Raw genomic sequence first — 19,629 nt, 5'->3', positions numbered from 1 at the left:
CTTTTCCCCATGCCATGCAACTTGCGGGTTTCTTAAGTTTCCTTACCAGGGATCAGACCTGTGGCCTTGGAAATGGAAGTGTGGAGTCATAACCATTGAACTGAAAAGGAGTTCCCCAATATGCACACAGGATCCTTTGTGAAGCCATCCATCTGGTATACTTCTCTGCTTTGAGGAACCAGAGTACCTCTCTGCTGTGTCAGTTTGCCTTCACTATTTAATTATGTTCAGTACTTGGTCCCACCCAATAATAGTTTAATTTCTCACCCCTGACTCATCCCCATATTCAAGTCATTTCAGATTCCAGCACATAGTAATCAAACACAATTGTGAGGCACTGGGATGAAAATGGATGAGCTGTAATCCCTGCCCAGAACAGCAGGGGAGGCATACCTACCAACAACATATGATCCATTCAGTTCTGCACTATAATAAAGGTGACGGAAACTCACTATGGGAACAAAGATGAGGGAACAATGAATTCTTCCAGGGGCAAAGGTAAAGAAGGAGAGGGGAAAAAAAGAGGTTATAGGAGGCTATGGAGTGAGACAAATGGCTATATTGCTTGTTGAAACATTAATAGAAATTCATGAGGTGGGAAAAAAATGGAAAGGTGACATATGGGGTAGATTTACAAGTAGTTATCAGTCAATTCAAGCTTCTTGTTTCACCTAGAGACATGTTCCACTTAGAAATTTCATGAAGACCTCCTATCTTTTGAGGCAACTTCTGCACTACTGACATTTAGAGTCAGATAATTCTTTGGAGGACTGTCCTGGGCATTGTAGGATGTTTACAGCATCCCTGGCCTCTCCTCACTAGAAGCAACTGTTTCCACCTTTCAACCATGACAACTGAATATGTTTCCAGATACTGCCAAATCTCCCTGGGGATGAAGGGGAGTGGAAATCATCTTAGCTGAGAACCAGTGTTTTAAGCGTAATTATAGCTGTAAGGACTTCTCCCTTACTATCCTTTTTTCTCAGTTGGGAAATGATTTTTTTCCTTTGGTTTAAAGCCCAATGGACTCTTTTTTTTTTTTTAGATTAGACGCAAATTGTTGAAAACATTAAGTTACTGATGACCTGACTATAAAAAAGAATTTCTTCTTTGATTAAACCTAATAAAAAATGAAATATTCACTATGATAGGAAAGCATATGTTTGCTCAGAACATTACAATTTTCAAAGTACTTTCTTATATGATTTCAAAAAATGCTCACAACATCCTGTGAAGTGTCCATTATTATTTCCATTCTAGAGATGAAGAAAGGTTCAGTTAAAGTTGTCACCTATCTGAGACCCCCTGAATACCAACTCCTGGAGTTAAGATTCATATCTGGACAGTCTCATTCCAAAATGTATACACTTTCTGTTTAGGTTAGTAAACAGCTAGTATGAGCTTCTCTAGGTAAGCCAGAGAGAAAGTCTCATCTTAACACCACACAGATGGAGAAATAAAATGATCTGAGGATGCTCAGTTACCTACATAGCCCACCAAGAAAATATAATAAGTAAAAACTTCTTTGTAGGAAGCAAAGAATCATTTAACTACCGAAGAATTGTGTTGTTTCCATCCTTTGCATAGCTTGATGAACACTTATTATGCAAAAAGAAGAGTGATACATACTAGATATGGTAACTTTTACACCCATAATTTTAGAGTATGTTAACTTCTTCTAGTCATTCTGAAGAGCCAGTTCGAACTTGGTATAATGAAGATTATTATCCACTGACAGAAAACTGTATATAAAAATAGAACATTAAGTAACTAGATTATGGCTACACAGCTAATCAGAGACCAAGTCAAAATCTTTGTACCTCAAAATAAGTGTTCTTTCCTCTACAATTTCCAGCATCATATAACCCTATACCCCTCCAGATATAAACATCACTATGCCAATGAAGGGCTTCCCTTGTGGCTCAGATGGTAAAGAATCTGCCTGCAATGTGGGAGACCCCGGTTTGATCCTTGGGTTGGGAAGATCCCTTGGAGAAGGCAATGACAACCCACTCCAGTGTTCATGCCTGGAGAATTACATGGGAAAAGGAGCCTGGCGGGCTACAGTTTTTGGGGTTGTAAAGAGTTAGATACAATTGAGCAATTAACAAACACATATGCCAATAAATAAAATAGCCTCAACCAGATACAAATATCACTATGTCAATAAAGATATCCTCAACCATTCTGTTTCAATATTATCTGAAGCCACATCTACCTTAGTATATCCATCCTATAAAGGATGTTCAGTTCAGTTCAGTCACTCAGTCGTGTCCGACTCTTTGTGAGCCCATGAACCGCAGCACGCCAGGCCTCCCTGTCCATCACCAACTTCTGGAGTCCACCCAAACCCATGTCGAAAGAGTCGGTGATGCCATCCAACCATCTCATCCTCTGTCGTCCCCTTCTCCTCCTGCCCTCAATCTTTCCCAGCATCAGGGTCTTTTCAAATGAGTCAGCTCTTCGCATCAGGTGGCCAAAGTATTGGAGTTTCAGCTTCAGCATCAGTCCCTCCAATGAACACCCAGGACTGATGTAGGAATTTTTGCTACTAATGTGTCAAGGATGAAAAGCATTCCCTTAAATTAGGCAAATCAGCTCTATCAGTGAGACTATCTTATTCATGACACATTAGTTAACACATGAAAAAATGTTTGCAATTTTCTAGACTTAGTCAACTCTGGACTCAAACAATATTCTGAACCTAGACTCCAGCTTGACAAAAGGTGAGCAGGGAAGATCCAGGAATTTCCTGGATATAGTCACACTTCTTTAAAAATTACTTGTCTATATAAAAGTAAAGGGTTTATTTCAGATAGGAATACGTTTGCAATAAACAAATAGGTATTTTAAATATGAATGGAAGGCAGTTTAATTCCTGGCTTAAACAACAAAAAACTCCAAGCCTTACTCCATCATGGAAGGTGGGATAGTACAGCAGTCTTGAATCGCAGTTAGGGGAGAGGTCAGGTGAGCTGTGTAGGATGCTTCTACAACTTGCTTATTCCGGTTGACCACATCCAAGTAACGGTTGAACTTCTCTCGGATTTTTTTGGCTAGCTGTGGGATGAGAGTAAGCAAAATAAGTCAAAAGACCAGGACAGTAACCCACTGTACTTTTAACTATACATTAACGTTTGTCACAAGCTGTCTATGTTGAACTTCTGATAAAACAAAAACATATTCATGTCTTATTTCATCATGTAAAGTTAAACAAAAATGGCAAAATACCCAAAGTCAAAGAAGAATACTTAATCTGTGGTAAAATAATAACTTCTATCTTATAATAGATAAAGATACATTAAGAACTACTCATGTGTTCAAATTCAGATAAAACAATACCGATCCATAAAAATGCCCAGGGTGGAAGAAACAGCCTATTGATATTATTGTTGACATGACAATAAGTGGATGTTAGGGGTTACAGAGCAAAATAGTGACTGGAAGAAAAAAATGCCACTATTCATAGTTCTGGATTCACACAGATTTTTAAGGAGGAAAATACATGAAGGGAAATGATACTCAGTATTTTCTGTTACACAGCTCCAGGGGGCACCATTCACAGCCTTCCATGTGAATGGATAATCTCTGAAGGTGTAAAGCGCAGACATTCAGATAAAATAAAATATATATAGTTAGAAATAGACTTGTATTTGGTTTGTTATACATTTAACATGGGCAAATGTCTTTCTTAACAGAACACTACATAGTACACTTTCATATGGGAATAGCAAAAGCAAATTGCTAAGCATATTGTTTTTTCCTCAATTGTCCCCACCAAATATCACAGCTTAATTACAGATCTCCAAGGAAAACAGTATTGTTTTTCTTCCCCTTAAACAAAATGTTACCCAAATGAAATGACTGATAGAATTATAGCTAATTGGTTTTGTAGAGCTATTCATTACCAGCACACTAGAGGAGAACTAATCATCTCCTTTGGGTCATGCATTGCACACACAATCCAGTAGCTTACAAGCTGAGACCATGCAGCCAAATCAGAATATCTTCATTTATTCCTTTCAAGTTGTTTTTAATTTTTGATTTTGTACCAGTGACACTCGGGCACTTTCAGAGTTTCAATTAAATAACTGAGGTCCTCAACCTTGTTAAATACTGTACACACTATAAAGTTTAGAAAAATGTCCAGACACCAGAAAAAGAGTACGAGTGTAATGTTTAATGTGATAATAGGTTGCTCAAATTCATTTCAGCATTTTCAAAGGAGGACCTGTGTGTCTCAAAAACTAACATGCGCACCTGTAATTCGACTCCCTGAGTTAAGAGTTTTCACTATTTAAAAAAAAAAACATACATTGTTCTTGTTGAGGTCTTTGTAATAACATGTGCAGACGTGGTTTAAACGTCCCACTGGTGACTTTGCCTCTCGGGGGATGCTGGGCAAAGTTTGGAGACAATTTTGGTTGTTATAACTTGGTTGAGAATGATAATGGCGCATGGTGTGTGGAGGCCAGGATCCTCCATGATGTCCTGTGATGCACAGAACAACTCTCAGTAACCAGGAATTATGTGTCCCCAGAAATCAATGATGCCCCATTTGAGAAACTTAATGTAGAGAAAAATCAAAGATAATTAGTCCAACTTGTAATCCACCCAAAAGGTCCCAAACTGTTCTTCTAGGTTAGTTTTCCATCCATTCAAAATGATACCTTAAGGAGGAAAAAAGTGTAAAACATTTCAACATTTACATATTTCTATTTCATTCTTTGGTTTTCCTTTCCCAAAGTGACATGAAAGAAGCCATCAAATATGCCTGTAGTTCTTCAAAATGTAGCCTAAATACAGAGATATCACCATTCATTATCAGCAGATATGCTGTTAGGTTTAACAGCAGTTTGCACTAATCCAGCAAACCTTTTTTTCCAGACTCTCACGTTTAATGGGCAGATGAGGATGAGAGACAGCAACAGTGCTAGTTGCTCATTTGTGTCAGACCCTGTGACCCCATGGACTGTAGCCTGCCAGGCTCCTTTGTCCTTGTGATTTCCCAGGCAAGAATACTGGAGCCATTTCCTCCTCCAGGGGATCTTCGCTACACAGCAGTTGAACCTGGGTCTCCTGCATGCTGGCCGATTCTTTACCACTGAGCCACCAGGGAAGCCCAGTAACAGGTCAAGCTTAAAAACCTAGTGCATATTCTTATAATGCTCTGCACTCCCCCCTTATACTATCATCTGTTTGACATCTGGTTACCCCACTAGACTGCACGCTCTGTAAGGGCAGGTAGCACATATGTTTTTGTTCATCTGTATTTTCATCAACTACGATGCGCTGCCTAACATTGATGGGAGACAAAAAATAGTTAACGAATACTGATTTGGATGGTGTTGATTCAAAATGTACAAAAAACGTATGACTTTTTTACATGTAACTTTTTGCTTAGTTATAACTGAAGAAAAACTGAATAATGAGTGTCTATAGTAATCACTGATACACATATGTTAAGTAAACAGTTTACAAAGATTTTATGGCCTTTTTTCTATGCAATATATCTTGTTATATTTATTGAAATGCGATTTTATGTTCATTAAATCTAAAAATAAATAATTTGCAGTTACAAAAAATATTTAATAAAGGTAAAAAAAATTTTTCCCATAGAATCATCAACCTTATCTTTTGGTCTAAGGATCACAACCTCCTAAAATCATGGGATACTTATTTCAAAACTAAACATGTATTTCTGAAACTCCATTAAGAACAAATTCTTTTATCTTTAAGTTCAAAAATAAATATCAAGAATTTCCCACCTAAAAGTATAGTTCTTCACTGCCCTTGGGAACAAATCTTCTGTAACAGAATAAAGTGTGCTTGAAAGGACTGAAATTCCAAATAACATCGTCACAAATTCACTTTCAAAATGAAGAAAAAAATGCAAACGTTTGTCTTTCTCTCATACACATTCAAACATACAAACACTTGAGAATACACAAGTGTCTCTTCTACACAGTTAGAGAATTCTAACTTTAAAAAAGTCATATCTAGCTCATCATGATATTCTAATCTGGCTCATTACTTATTTGTAAAAGGCATCCCCAAGAAAAAGAAATACAGCAAAATGGCTGTCTGAGGAAGCCTTACAAATAGCTGTGAAAAGAAGGGAAGCAAAAAGCAAAGGAGAAAAGGAAAGATATACCCATGTGAATGCAGAGTTCCAAAGAATAGCAAGGAGAGATAAGAAAGCCTTCCTCAGTGATCAATGCAAAGAAATAGAGGAAAACAATACAATGGGAAAGACTAGAGATACCAAGGGAACATTTCATGCAAAGATGGGCACAATAAAGGACAGAAATGGTAGGGACCTAACAGGAAAAGAATATATTAAGAAGAGGTGGCAAGAATACACAGAAGAAGTGTACAAAAAAGATCTTCAAGACCAAGATAATCACAATGGTGTGATCACTCACCTAGACCAGACATCTTGGAATGTGAAGTCAAGTGGGCCTTAGGAAGCATCACTATGAACAAAGCTAGTGGAGGTGATGGAACTCAGTTGAGCTATTTCAAATCCTCGAAGATGATGCTGTGAAAGTGCTGCTCTCAATATGCCAGCAAATGTGGGAAACTCAGCAGTGGCCACAGCACTGGAACAGGTCAGTTTTCATTCCAATCCCAAAGAAAGGCAATGCCAAAGAATGCTCAAACTACCGCACAATTGCACTCATCTCACATGCTAGTAAAGAGATGCTCAAAATTCTCCAAGCCAGGCTTCAGCAATAAAAAAACCCGTGAACTTCCAGATGTTCAAGCTGGATTTAGAAAAGGCAGAGGAACCAGAGATCAAATTGCCAACATCTGCTGGATCATCAAAAAAGCAAGAGAGTTCCAGAAAAAACATCTATTTCTGCTTTATTGACTATGTCAAAGCCTTTGACTGTGTGGATCACAATAAACTGTGGAAAATTCTGAAAGAGATGGGAATACCAGACCACCTGACCTGCCTCTTGAGAAACCTGTATGCAGGTCAGGAAGCAACAGTCAGAACTGGACATGGAACAACAGACTGGTTCCAGATAGGAAAAGGAGTATGTCAAGGCTGTATATTTGTCACCTTGCTTATTTAACTTCTATGTAGAGTACATCATGAGAAACACTGGGCTGGATGAAGCACAAGCTGGAATCAAGACTGCGGGGAGAAGTATCAGTAACCTCAGATATGCAGATGACACTACCCTTATGGCAGAAAGTGAAGAACTAAAGAGCCTCTTGATGAAAGTGAAAGAGGAGAGTGAAAAAGTTGGCTTAAAGCTCAACATTCAGAAAACGAAGATCACGGCATCTGGTCCTGTCACTTCATGGCAAATAGATGGGGAAACAGTGGAAACAGTGGCTGACTTTATTTTGGGGGGCTCCAAAATCACTGCAGATGGTGACTGCAGCCATGAAATTAAAAGACGCTTGCTCCCTGGAAGAAAAGTTATGACCAACCTAGATATCATATTAAAAAGCAGAGACATTACTTTGCCAACAAAAGTCCATCTAGTCAAGGCTATAGTTTTTCCCGTCGTTATGTATGGATGTGAGAGTTGGACTATAAAGAAAGCTGAGCAGAGAAGAACTGATGCTTTTGAACTGTGGTGTTGGAGAAGACTCTTGAGAGTCCCTTGTACTGCAAGGAAATCCAACCAGTCCATCATGAAGGAAATCAGTCCTGGGTGTTATTGGTAGGACTGATGTTGAAGCTGAAACTCCAATACTTTGGCCACCTAATGCAAAGAGCTGACTCATTTGAAAAGACCCTGATGCTGGGAAAGATTGAGGGCAGGAGGAGAATGGGGTGACAGAGGATGAGATGGTTGGATGGCATCAACGACTCTATGGACATGGGTTTGTGTGGACTCCAGGAGCTGGTGATGGACAGGGAGGTCTGGCGTGCTGCGGTTCATGGGGTTGCAAAGAGTCGGACATGACTGAGTGACTGAACTGAACTGAAGAATGACTCTTACATTTTAAAATGAAATTAAAAAAAAATATTTTGTGATACTTAGTAATTTATGAAATTTGAAACTCAGTGTTGATAATGTTTCATTGAAACCCAATAATTTGTTCATCTATCATTTTTGGCTGCTTTTATTATGCAATAACATAGTTAAGTAGATGGAATACAGATTGTATGACTTGCTTACTACAGGTATTAATAGAAGTCAGAGGATCTAACTCATCCAAGATTAAGCTGTAACTCGAGTAATTTTATAAAAAATTTGCTCTCCATTGAGAAGTGAGGGTCCCTCTACTCCCACTGCTTGAATCTGGATAGGCTTATGATGGTTTTTACCAGTAGAGCACAGAGAAAGAGACACTATGTAACTTGCAAGGCTAGGTGATAAAGAGCCATACAGCTTCTGCCTGTCTCTCTTGGAATGCTCTCAACCACCCTACTGAAAGAAGTCCAAGACACATGAGGAGGCCACGGTAAAGTATTTGCTTGGCAGCTCTAGCTAAGAAAGTCTTCAAGTCATCTCGGCCTGGCTCCGGATATGAGTCAAGAAGTCTCTGGATAATTCTAGCCCCTGGCCTTCGCTGATGGAGTCCTAGGCATTATGGAACAGAGATGCCAGCCCTGCAATGCCTGAACCATTGAATCCGTAGGCATGAAGAAAGTTGTCTATGTCACTACGTTTGGCAGGGGGTGTGTGTGTGTAGGGGGGTGGTTCTTACATGGCAACAAGTAACCAGAACACCCAGCATAGGTGGAATTCCTTCATAAGATAAATGTGTTGAAGCTATGCTAAACAAAGCTGTTCAGAGAGAGACACTGCATCGAAACCATCAGAATCGTCAAGACAGTAGCCTGTAAATTATAAATCTGTTGCAAAGAGATTTCAACTTTCCTCAGAAAATTATGATAACCTACATATAGTGGTACTTTCCATATACTAGGCACAGGGCCCCTGCAATAAGTACTGACATTTCATATCAATGAACCACAGAATAAAAGACTTCACTCCCTCATTGAAAACTCATAACTGTCTTGTCTATAAAACCTGGGTATTCACCTGCTCAACTACGGTGCCCAAACTTAAGAAAAGCTGCAATAGTGGCTTGAGATTTTAAAATCACACAATCTGAGGAATAGAACTTCCATGAACATAATCAGCCAAGGCACAGAGTGGGTTGGCTGTGGAATTGTTCCTAGGGTGGGGGTGGGAGGTGGTTACTGTGTGATGGGAGATGGACTCTGCTGGGGATGGGGGAGCAGGGGGGTGGTATCTGCCTTTGGCCTTCTAGTTAGGGAGGGCCTAAAGCAGCATTCTTCATTAGTGGAAGCAGTTACTTACATACAGAGTCCAGACACACAAGATAATGAACAAAAGGTCTCAGAAGAAAGCCCTCTCCTCTGGGATTCGCTCCTCTTGGTCAGTAATTCCTCAGTGTCCATGTTATGACACCCTATCTGGCTTTATTTTTAAAAAACTGCCCATATTAATCATGTGTAGGACACTGTTATAAGCACCTCACAAGTACATGACAATTTAATCCTTCTGGGAACCCTACAAACTACACACCTCCATCGTTAAAAACAACTTGCTCAAGGTCACAAAACTAGTAAGTAGTAAAGTTGGGATCCAAAACCAGTAGCATTCTGTCTCAGAACCCAAGCCTTAGTCTTTGGGCAACACTGCTTTACTCTGTGAATTCTTAGACCAACAACCTCCCGCGATTTCTTTTCAAACCCATTTGAATCAGTGCTATGAAATTCTTGGCAGCATACCATAAGCCATAAACAGTCTCATGAGAATTATATCTTAATAATTTACATTTGGAATTTTTCATAATTCCTACGAAAGTCAAAACTTTGAAGTTTAGAATTGCTGAATTCTACCACCAATAAGAAAAAGGGATACGCACTTGAAGTAACGTACCCTCCAAAACAATGCCTGTCATTGCCTGACTACCGTGCTATCAGCTCTGCTGAACTAACTTAAATTGTCCTGATTAGTTCTGGGTATTCCAGTTTGATCATTACCTGGAAGGAGAACAGAATAAATGTAACATTCCTATCCTAAAGGAAGTGAACATCAGCATTCAGTATTTTCCTCTGGGTTTCGATCTGAGTTAATTTATCTGTCACAACAGAATAGTAAGATGAAATTATAATTCCTATTGTGTATGTGGGGGAAAAAAAAAAGAGGCATGGGGAACTTGAGGGTCTCTGGACTCCCAGGGGGTGATCTGGCTCCCTTTGACCCTGTTGCCTGAGACGAACCCTGGGCGCCCTTCGGACAAGGACTGTGAGGGTGACTCACAGTAGAAACCTCACGCTCCACCGTGGGGTAGATTTTCCCTCTCTAAAAGCAATCTCTTTTAGCATGCCAACCAAATCCAGGTTGCTCGGCAAGCATAACAGAATCTATTAGAGTAAAGATAGCCCACAGAGAGATTAAATCCTGAATGTATCCGTTAAATTCGAGAGGACCCGCTACCAAGGCAGAAACTTCCAAGAGGCCAGACATATTCTGGGTCTGTATCCTGCCATGATCCCTGCAGACAGAAGAAAACAAAGGACATTCTCAACAAAAAGCTACAGGTGGACCCACAATCCTTCTCAGTGTAATTAAAAACATTTTTCTTTCCATGGCTCAGCTTTCATCTTTTATCCTTCTTTATCCTCTCCCCTTCATCCCCTAAGGGGTTCCTGAATGCTGATGAGACGACAGGGCTAAAACCATCTTGTCATCTTTTGGGTCAATTCTTCAGCTAGCCAGCATCCAGCTATGGGTCAAATGATGAGTAGGTAGCTGGCCAGTCCCCATGGGAACGGATTCTAATTTGTCATCATCTCCAGTGACAACGTTTCATCACAACATCAATGAATTTCTTTCTTGCTGAATTTCACTTCCCTTAATTTTCCCATAGACATTTCTGTCATTTGCATACTTCCCCAGAGCCCCCACTCCTCCCCTGCTTTTTTAAAAAGCTTTTTACCTTAGCTTTATACTTCTGAAGATTGGAGGTGGGGTGGGCATACGGGTAGAACAAGGTAAAAGAAAACAAAAATGCAAAGGCATAGTACACACTTTATTTATGTCTCTGTCCTAAAAGGAAGGGCCGGAAGGAGTTTTGAATGTTGGGGAAAGCTTTATCTAAAATACATAACAATGAAGCTGACAGGCACAGACAGGAAAGGTACCCCAGGGAACTGGAGATTCAGAGCAAAATTCCTACTGAATGTAGAAGAGTTTAACATTTGACATTCAGAAACCTTTGTGCCGTGATAAGAATCTACTAGCTGATCTCCCTTTCTTTCTATTTCAGCCTTATTACTCAAGAAAATAAACCTTTTCATTTTCCAGCAAGTTTCAGGATTTGGTTATTTAAATGTCGGTAACATAGACATAATTTTAAGTATACTCAAGCACAAGCATCACACCATTGCATTCCAAGATTCAAGGTGGAAATCTTACTGTTTCATGTCGGACATTGTTTATAGGATATTAATAACACCACACCCTTGCTATTATTTTTATTAGTAACAGTTGTAATATTCTAGACAACTCTCCCAATTATTACCTGGAAATCTGGGTCAGTTTCTTGACTTCCATTAGTCTTGGTGTCCTCAAGAGTACAACAGGATAACATAGTTTCAAGAACTTTTTGTGACGTTCCAATGTAACAATGACTATATTAATATAAACCCCAGGATGACTACGAGGGATTATTCTCTTTGTTATACCCCAGTCTCTGGACTAGGAAGAGCATGTGGTGGTGATAAGGAAACACTATGGAGCCATAAGTAACGGGAGAGGGACTCCCTGAACATTAACCATTTTATTCTTTTAACTCATGCTTAATTCTCCTCAGGAAAACTGACACAAATCGGGGGTTGGGGGGTGGGGGAAGCATTCTTCCCCTTAAAAATTAACAGTAAAATGGCACAAAGAGCTTAAGCTTTGGAGTCAAAGAAATTTGAGTCAAATCAAGCTGTCACTTACTAAGTAAATGAAGCCAAAGTAAATTATTTCTCTAAGCCTCAACTTTGTTGTTGTTTTACTCGCTAAGTTGTGTCCGACTCTTTGGCAACTCCATGGACTGTAGCTCACCAGGTTCTTCTGTCCATGGGATTTCCCAGGCAAGAATACTGGTGTGGGTTGCCATTTCCTTCTCCAGGGGATTAATTACCTCTAAACTGGAAATAACAATAGCTGCTTCATGACATTGTTTGAGAACCAAGATGGCTGATGTTTATAAATATTTAGCAGAGTGTCTAACTGATCATATGTGCCAAATAAATGGTAGTGACTGTTTACTATTATTATCATTGTGATTATCTGTGGGAATTGATGTAGGGACTCAGACAATATAAACAGAGACCCAAAGAGCCTAGAAGAGTCAGGATGGTAACATTGGGCTATGACCTTACTAGGGCTATCGGCACCTCTTCCACAGCACAGTATTATGTAGGTTATATAGTTACAGTCACAGGTAGGGACTCTTCTGGGATCCTCTTTTTCTAAATTTAAGGATTTAGTAATGACTTTATTCTTGTGTCACACTTTACCATTTTCAAAGCATTTTTTCGTGACTCATCCAACAATACTGGGAGCCAGGCAAAGCAGATATTCCCGGCCCCTTCTCTACCATCAGGAAATCAAGGCTCAGTGGTGCACCCAAGCTCATGCTGAGTAAGTGCAGAAAACAAAGAGGCCAGGGCTTCTAATCCCCAGTTCCGTTCTCTTTCTGCTAGAAGCTCCTCCAATTTGCAGGAAAATGTGAACTCTCCCAGATCAAATGATCTAAGTTCTACTCATTCTTCCAGTCCCAGCCCTGCGTTTGCCTCTCTGAAGACTTCTCAGGTCCTTCTTTCTCAAAATTGGCTAGGACTCGGGGTCTGTGCCACTCATGGTTGATCTTTCCTCATTTACAGATCCCATGTCTCCTAAGAAGCCAATAACATAACAATAATTAATGCTTACCCATTGCTTGCTATGTGCCAGGCACTTTGAAACTGCAATTTTGGAAGATGCCTTTAAAAACAAAAAAAGTGCCCACAACAACTCTTGGTACTTACTATTTGCTATTTTTATAGTTTTGATAGATTAACTTGCCCAAGGTCACTCAGCAAATAAATAGAATAATTAGATCAAACCTGTGCTTTTGAACCACTAGGCTATGCATTTTTCTTTCATGTATACCTAGCATCGAGAAGAGACTTAAAAGCCTTCATTACTCTATTCATTTCCCTACAATATACCATTACTTGTCATATTGGGAAAACCTGCTTCTAGTTCAAAAAAGGGCAGATAACTTGGAAAAATTGCTCATATCTGGTTTAAGCCAATCAGAAGCTCTGAGCCTCTCTAGTTCCCTATCTTCCTCTGCCTCTTGGATGATATAAGCTGCTCTGGAGTCCCTATTGCTGAGAAAAGAGCACCAGTTCAGATAAGGCACCCTGATGGCAACTGGCCATACTTGTGGTGTGGCTGCTGATCCATTCCAAGCTTTGGTCTCAAGTGTGGAAGAGCCTGGGCCTGGCAGGCAATGATACAGGACAAGACAGATGAAGACCCGGAGATGGGACAGGGCCCGTCTGAATTTCCAATGGCCCGCGGAGGCTTCAGGGTTGTCTGACGGATGTGTGGGAATAGCACATCTAGGGGAGAAGTGGGGCGGCCGCTGACAGATGAACTGCAGGTGGACCAGGAAGATTTATGTGCAAGGCTGTCTGGGCTCCAGGGTCACATACCCCAATTCTGGGAGAGGTGGGGCCCCTGTGGCTGAGCTGGGGAGGCACGCAATGGAAAAAACAGGAGGCAAGTGCTGACATGCCAGAGAGCTGAAGGAGGCTGAGCTCTGGGAAATGGTTGAGAGCGGCAGCTTCTCTCTTTAAGCAAAACATAGGTTTGCTTAAAAGGTTATAATGGGGTTTGGTTTGGGCAGCAGTTTGTACTGGGTATTCCAGGAGAGTCATGGAAACACACAGCCCAGCCTCCTGAAAGCCAAGGTTATCAACTCAAGGGCTCAATGGGCTTTTGCCCTGTTTTTCACCCCACTCTACCCTTAACAACCAGATCATAACAAAAGAAACAAAAGGAAGGGCAGGCTTCAACCCACTTCTCCCCACTTCACTCTGTAATAGAAGCCTCTGGGCTGAGGTTCCTTTAAACCAAAATAAGCAAGTGCTCAGGCCTTGAAAGTTTACAGTCAGTTCCTTCACAAGGAAAAAGCAGTTTAACCTAGTTTTAACCTTGGAAAAAATCAGGAGGCTGAGAGTTGGGGGATGAGGGAGAAACACTGGCCACAGCATACAGGATAATCTAACCTTTTACATTACAACTTTTGAGATAAGCTTTCTTAGTTTATGCATCAGGGAGGAAAGGTGTTGAAATACCCTGGGGTTCATGATTTTAGGAATACTCCGGTGGCCCATGTGGGATACAGAGAAATGGAAAGAAAACCCAGTCCCATTACTCTTACCACATAAAGCTCTCATTTACAGTAAAAATAACTGTGCATAACTTATAAACTCCAAGTATGAGGGCTTCCCAGGTGATGCAGTGGTAAAGAATCTGCCTGCCAATGCAGGAGATGCAGGTTTGATCCCTGGGTTGGGACGATCCCCTGGAGTAAGAAATGGCAACCCACTGCCAGTATTCTTGCCTGGGAAATTCCACGGCCAGAGGAGCTTGGCAGACTACAGTCCAGGGGACTACAAAGAGGCGGACACAACTGGGCACACATGTATATACTTAGAAGCATTCTAAGTAACAAGGTGGGGTGGGGGAATGTATTAGGGGAGCTGGGGTCAGTTGGGAGGTTTCTGGAAAGCTGCAGTTTCACCCTACCCCAGGCTACTTTTCCCACAACAAATGCAAATAACTTCTCATATCTACAACCAACCTTGCAACCTGGGGCAGCGCCTGGCAGGGACTTGCTTTTTTGTAAAAATGAAGGACAAAATCTGACCTATCCTCCACTGGGAGGCCAACTGGCCAGAGCGTTTTAGTTTTCTTCATGGCTCCTCTGAGAGCGGATGGGTCAACACTCGCCAGCAAGTGTCAATCAGCTCAGCAATGAAGTGGAAAGATGAGGCTGGCAAGCAAGCAAAAATCTGCCACTAAACACTTACTTTCGCATCTTCAACCTGGCCAAGACCTCATTAAATCCAATTCTGGGGAAGGCAATCTTGAGACACAATGGAAGAAAAACAAAAAACCAAAAAACTAGATGTTTCCATTTCCCTTTTCTTAATTATAAATTAATCTGACTTACCATTCCAATGGAATATAAAAATGTGCCATTTTAGGACTTCATTGATACATAGTACTAAGAGCTGTTGCTGCTAAGTCACTTCAGTCATGTCTGACTCTGTGTGACCCCATAGACAGAAGTCGACCAGGCTCCCCCATCCCTGGGATTCTCCAGGCAAGAACACTGGAGTGGGTTGCCATTTCCTTCTCCAATGTATGAAAGTGAAAAGTGAAAGTGAAGTCGCTCAGTCGTGTCCAACCCTTAGCGACCCCACGGACTGCAGCCTACCAGGCTCCTCCATCCATGGGATTTTCTAGGCAAGAGTACTGGAGTGGCTTGCCATTGCCTTCTCCGAGTACTAAGAGCAGCAGGGCTCAATGACAGTAAGTCTAAGGTCTCCTACTCCCTATACAAAAATATGAGTCAATGCAAGACAGAGCCTAATGCACAGCATACCCCATTTTTTTGAGCAACAAATTTTTACATGTATTCCCTTTAAAACTAAGGAAACGTAATAGTATCAGAGAGAGCATTTATAAACATTTGATTTCCTCAGTTGTTGAAATCTAGCCTTGAATATCCTTAACCATCTGAGTCTTCAGTGTGGCCTGACTATCACAGCAAGTAGATGCACTCTCTCCCCTGGCCCGACATTCACACAATGAAGCCAACTTATAACATGCTTATCTCAGTAGACAGAAAGCCATTTCTTGGCTTCATTGATACTTGAGTAGTGGGCAATCAGCCAGACTTTATGACGCAAGCCTAAAGCTTGAAGCACTAATACAGAGATACAGGTTTTGGTTTCTGCTTTTTTATAATTAGGAAAAACAACAGTCACGTGGACCACTTGGATGAGGTGCAAATGTTGGCTGCTAGTAGGAAATGCGTTCCTATTAAGACTTGCTAGAAACAACAACACAGAGTAATGTTTCCCACGTGGGTTCCACACCAGAGGAATGAGGATACTTGCCTCAACCACAACAATTTTATTATATCCTTCTCTGAGCTGTTCTGTGTGTTCCTCTGCCAAGTTGCATCTGATATCATTCTCTAACTCACAGTTGGATTGAGAAAGGTCCTCTCATTGCCTGTCTGATGACAGGGAGGATTGCAAACACAAGAACCAGGGTTAGGTGTGCTTTGTATTGGCTGTTTGCTTCCATAGGACTCACGCTCACACCTCTCCTGAAGGGTGATGCCTGACACCGGCGTCAGTGGATAAGACAGTGACACTTCTTGATGACTTTGTAGAAAAGCCAGCATGCTCTTTGCAGCATATAAAAGGACTAAAGGCTGCTTAAGTAACAACCAGTGAGAATGCCCATGAGCAGCTATTTCAACATGATCCCTACCTGCCCAGAATCTTCTAATATTATAAATAAAGCTGTAGATCTTGGTGAACTTCCAATTTTATCAAACCACATGTTATTTCATGGAACCAGATTTTCAAAGTGTTTAGCCAATTGAAGGATCTTGATATTAGCAGCAATTAATTCCTTTGCATCACCGCCACAAGTATTTCATTTTGCACCATGGGATATATTAGGGATAAATTGGTCCCTGCTTTTAAGTTGTTTGCTAGGTTTTCGAATATGCATATGTTTATGCATTCTACTAGTGCAGATGATCTGAGCTTTTTTTTTTTTTTAAATAGGAGCAGCAGTTTTAGATGGAAGATAGAGTTGGGAGGGCAGATAGGAGGATTTGAAGAAATCTTGGCTGTTACCTCCTCGCCAGCATTTCCTGATACTATCCAAACTCATGATACTAAAAATGTGCGTTAAAATGGGCTTGTTTCCATTTTTAGTGGAATGTTCATGTCTCATGATGTGGTCTTCCTGGCTTTTAGAATGAGGATTTAGACTCAGCCTATTCCCTTTTATTTAAATGAAGTTTTGACTGAGTCAAAAGGCCAGGCTCAAACTTCTGCGTCATTGAAACAAGGCGTTTACTCACATATGGATGGCAGAGTTATGCGAAGAGTGAAAGCTCCAGCTGGAGTAGGAAGAGATGCACATTTTGGCGGAGCTTGCATGTCTTTTCCTGCCCTGCCCCAAAGGCCTTACCAGCCCCTCTCCTGGTTGCAGCCTCTTCTCGCCAGCTGTGCCTGCCAGCAACTGCCCCTCCTCCCCTGTATCTGCTGGGGGAGAATCGGTACCAGCCCCTTCATGTGTTCCATCACACACACACACACACACACAGGGGAGTACACAGTGTGAGAATTAAAGGAACGAGGAAATGGATTACTTTGGGTTGTTGCCAAAACAACACGAAAAAACTGCAGCCATAATTTTCAAGCCTGAAATATAAGTATGTGATGATGGCGGGAGATAGAGGAAATTTCATTTTTCTATAACTGGTGTGAATACACAAATGTAAAAATGAACAGTGTGCTATAAATATATGCATAGAGTACAATTTATATGTAAACAATGGATACACAGTACATTATAACAAAATATGTGAGCATACAGGATGAGTGTAGGGGGGAGTGAGCGAGCGCAGGATTATCTCAGTTTATCTCAACACCAGGCATACATTGGCTAACGTACAATATGAACCCCTGAAGTCAGCTGGTCTATATTTAGTACAGGAATTACAGCTTTCATGCATGCATACACACATATTTTAACTTCCAAATATATATAAGAATTCGGAGCAGCATATGTTGCATATATATTTTTATGAAAATATAAACAAGATAGTTAAATATTTCAAATTCTAAATTGCCATTTCTTAAACAGTGAGGTAGTAGTTATCAGGCTGCTCTCTCTCCTGGCCTACCTTGTTTTGTTTTCTTCCTCCCTCTCTGAAGCTGGCTGAGCAGGTCCTCAAATAGCTCTGATTACTGTATAGCTTCACACTGGGAGAGAACCTGGGAGTTCTGGGGCAGCTAAAGGTTTGTTACTTTCTCCATGGAAACTGCACTAACAAAAACCGTACCAACCACGATTCTACACTAAGAATTCCGAACAGTTACCGACTTCTACTCCTGTGCAACACAAAGGAAGCTCACTATATTTAAACCCTACAGACTAGCCAAACAGCTGTACTTTGTTCACTCGCTCAATTTGCTAAAAGTTATTCTTTGTGTGTGTGTGTGTGTGTGTTGCTCAGCCATGTTTGACTCTTTGTGACCCCATGGACTCTAGCCCACAGGCTACTCTGTCCGTGGGATTCTCTAGGCAAGAACACTAGAGTGGGTAGCCATTCCCCTCTCCAAGAATCTTCCCTGACCCAGGGATCGAACCTGGGTCTTCGGCATTGCAAGCAGATTCTTTACCAGCTGAGCCAAAAAGTTCTTCTTTAGGGGATACTATTTACCACCGCCTTCAATCCCAACAAAGCAAAACAAAAAAGTCAATAGCCCCATAGAAGCTCCACAATAACAAAAATTAGAACCAACTGATAATAAAGGAATAATGATTAAGTGTGAAAAAGACAAAGGGGTCTGCTCTTTAAATAAATCAAGGACTTCATTTATTTTTATATCTTGTTTATGTTCCTGCAGGATAACCCATTAGTGATAGAATGCACTTCCTCATAAGACACAAGTTATATCCTTGTGATTATTAGAACTAAAAGGCAGAAGGCACCCTACCATTGTTTGTCCCAGGTCAACTGGTTATTTAAACTCCGTCTTTTCTTCATTTAGTGGCTGAGTTTTCATCAGAGTACTTACAATGTTTAGACATATTATTTATCTTACTTTGGTTAATGTGTAATACTCTCAGCAGAGAATAAACCACCTTCCTCTTAAAAACTGAAAACATGAAAGGACTGGCAATGAAAGAAGTATGAAAAGCAACATAGCACAATGATTAATAATATGGATTTTAAAGTTAAAATCTTGGTCCTATCATCTAATTCAAGACTGGTTTGGGGTAGAAGTCCCCAACCTTTGGGACTGATTTAATAATAGATATAAAGCGCACAACAAATGCATTTGAATTATCCTGAGACCAATTCCCCCTCACCTGCAATTTCTGGAAAAATTGTCTTTAACAGAACTGATCCCTGGTGCCAAAAAGGTTGGGGACCATTGATTTGGGGCATCATAACTTAATAGTTTTGAGTTTCATTTCCTTCAACTCTAAAAGAGGGAGAGGAACTGTGTTTGTATCATAGGGTTATGGTAAAATTTTAATAAGATAATTCAACCAGCATTTATTAAATGAACATGAAACATCATGCCAAATAAATCACTTTCCAAAATGCAACACAACCTAGCTATACCTAGTTCTTGTACTCATGCCATACTTATTACAATTCTAGAAAAGCATACATAATTTGAATGTAACCCAAAATATTGCCACACTAGATGGGATCCACAGTCCACTGAGACTACCTTCTGTCTCTCATAAATGCCTCCTTTGGGCCATCACCTGCAAGAGATTAGCAAGATATACCAAGTATATG

At 40.6% G+C, this 19,629-nt stretch overlaps 1 protein-coding gene across 2 annotated transcripts in view; it reads right to left on the bottom strand.

Annotated features, from left to right (window-relative positions):
- Positions 1-19,629, bottom strand: part of CACHD1 (cache domain containing 1) — a 249,188-nt gene that overhangs the window by 107,446 nt on the left and 122,113 nt on the right. Inside the window, exons 1-2 of one of the 2 annotated variants that reach the window (XM_055401969.2) lie at positions 17,167-17,243; positions 2,912-3,060 (exon numbers count right to left, since the gene is read on the bottom strand). In XM_055401969.2, coding sequence (XP_055257944.1) covers positions 2,912-2,919 — 8 coding nt within the window. In that variant the 5' untranslated portion in view covers positions 2,920-3,060; positions 17,167-17,243. Of the gene's footprint in view, positions 1-2,911; positions 3,061-17,166; positions 17,244-19,629 lie in introns of those variants that run through there. The other variant, XM_055401968.2, reaches the window with a different exon arrangement.

This window comes from Moschus berezovskii, chromosome 4 (genome assembly GCF_049115385.1).
Source record: "Moschus berezovskii isolate FMDL1 chromosome 4, NW_MosBer_1.0, whole genome shotgun sequence".
Taxonomy (NCBI): domain Eukaryota; kingdom Metazoa; phylum Chordata; class Mammalia; order Artiodactyla; family Moschidae; genus Moschus; species Moschus berezovskii.
This window is presented reverse-complemented; position numbering and strand designations above follow the sequence as displayed.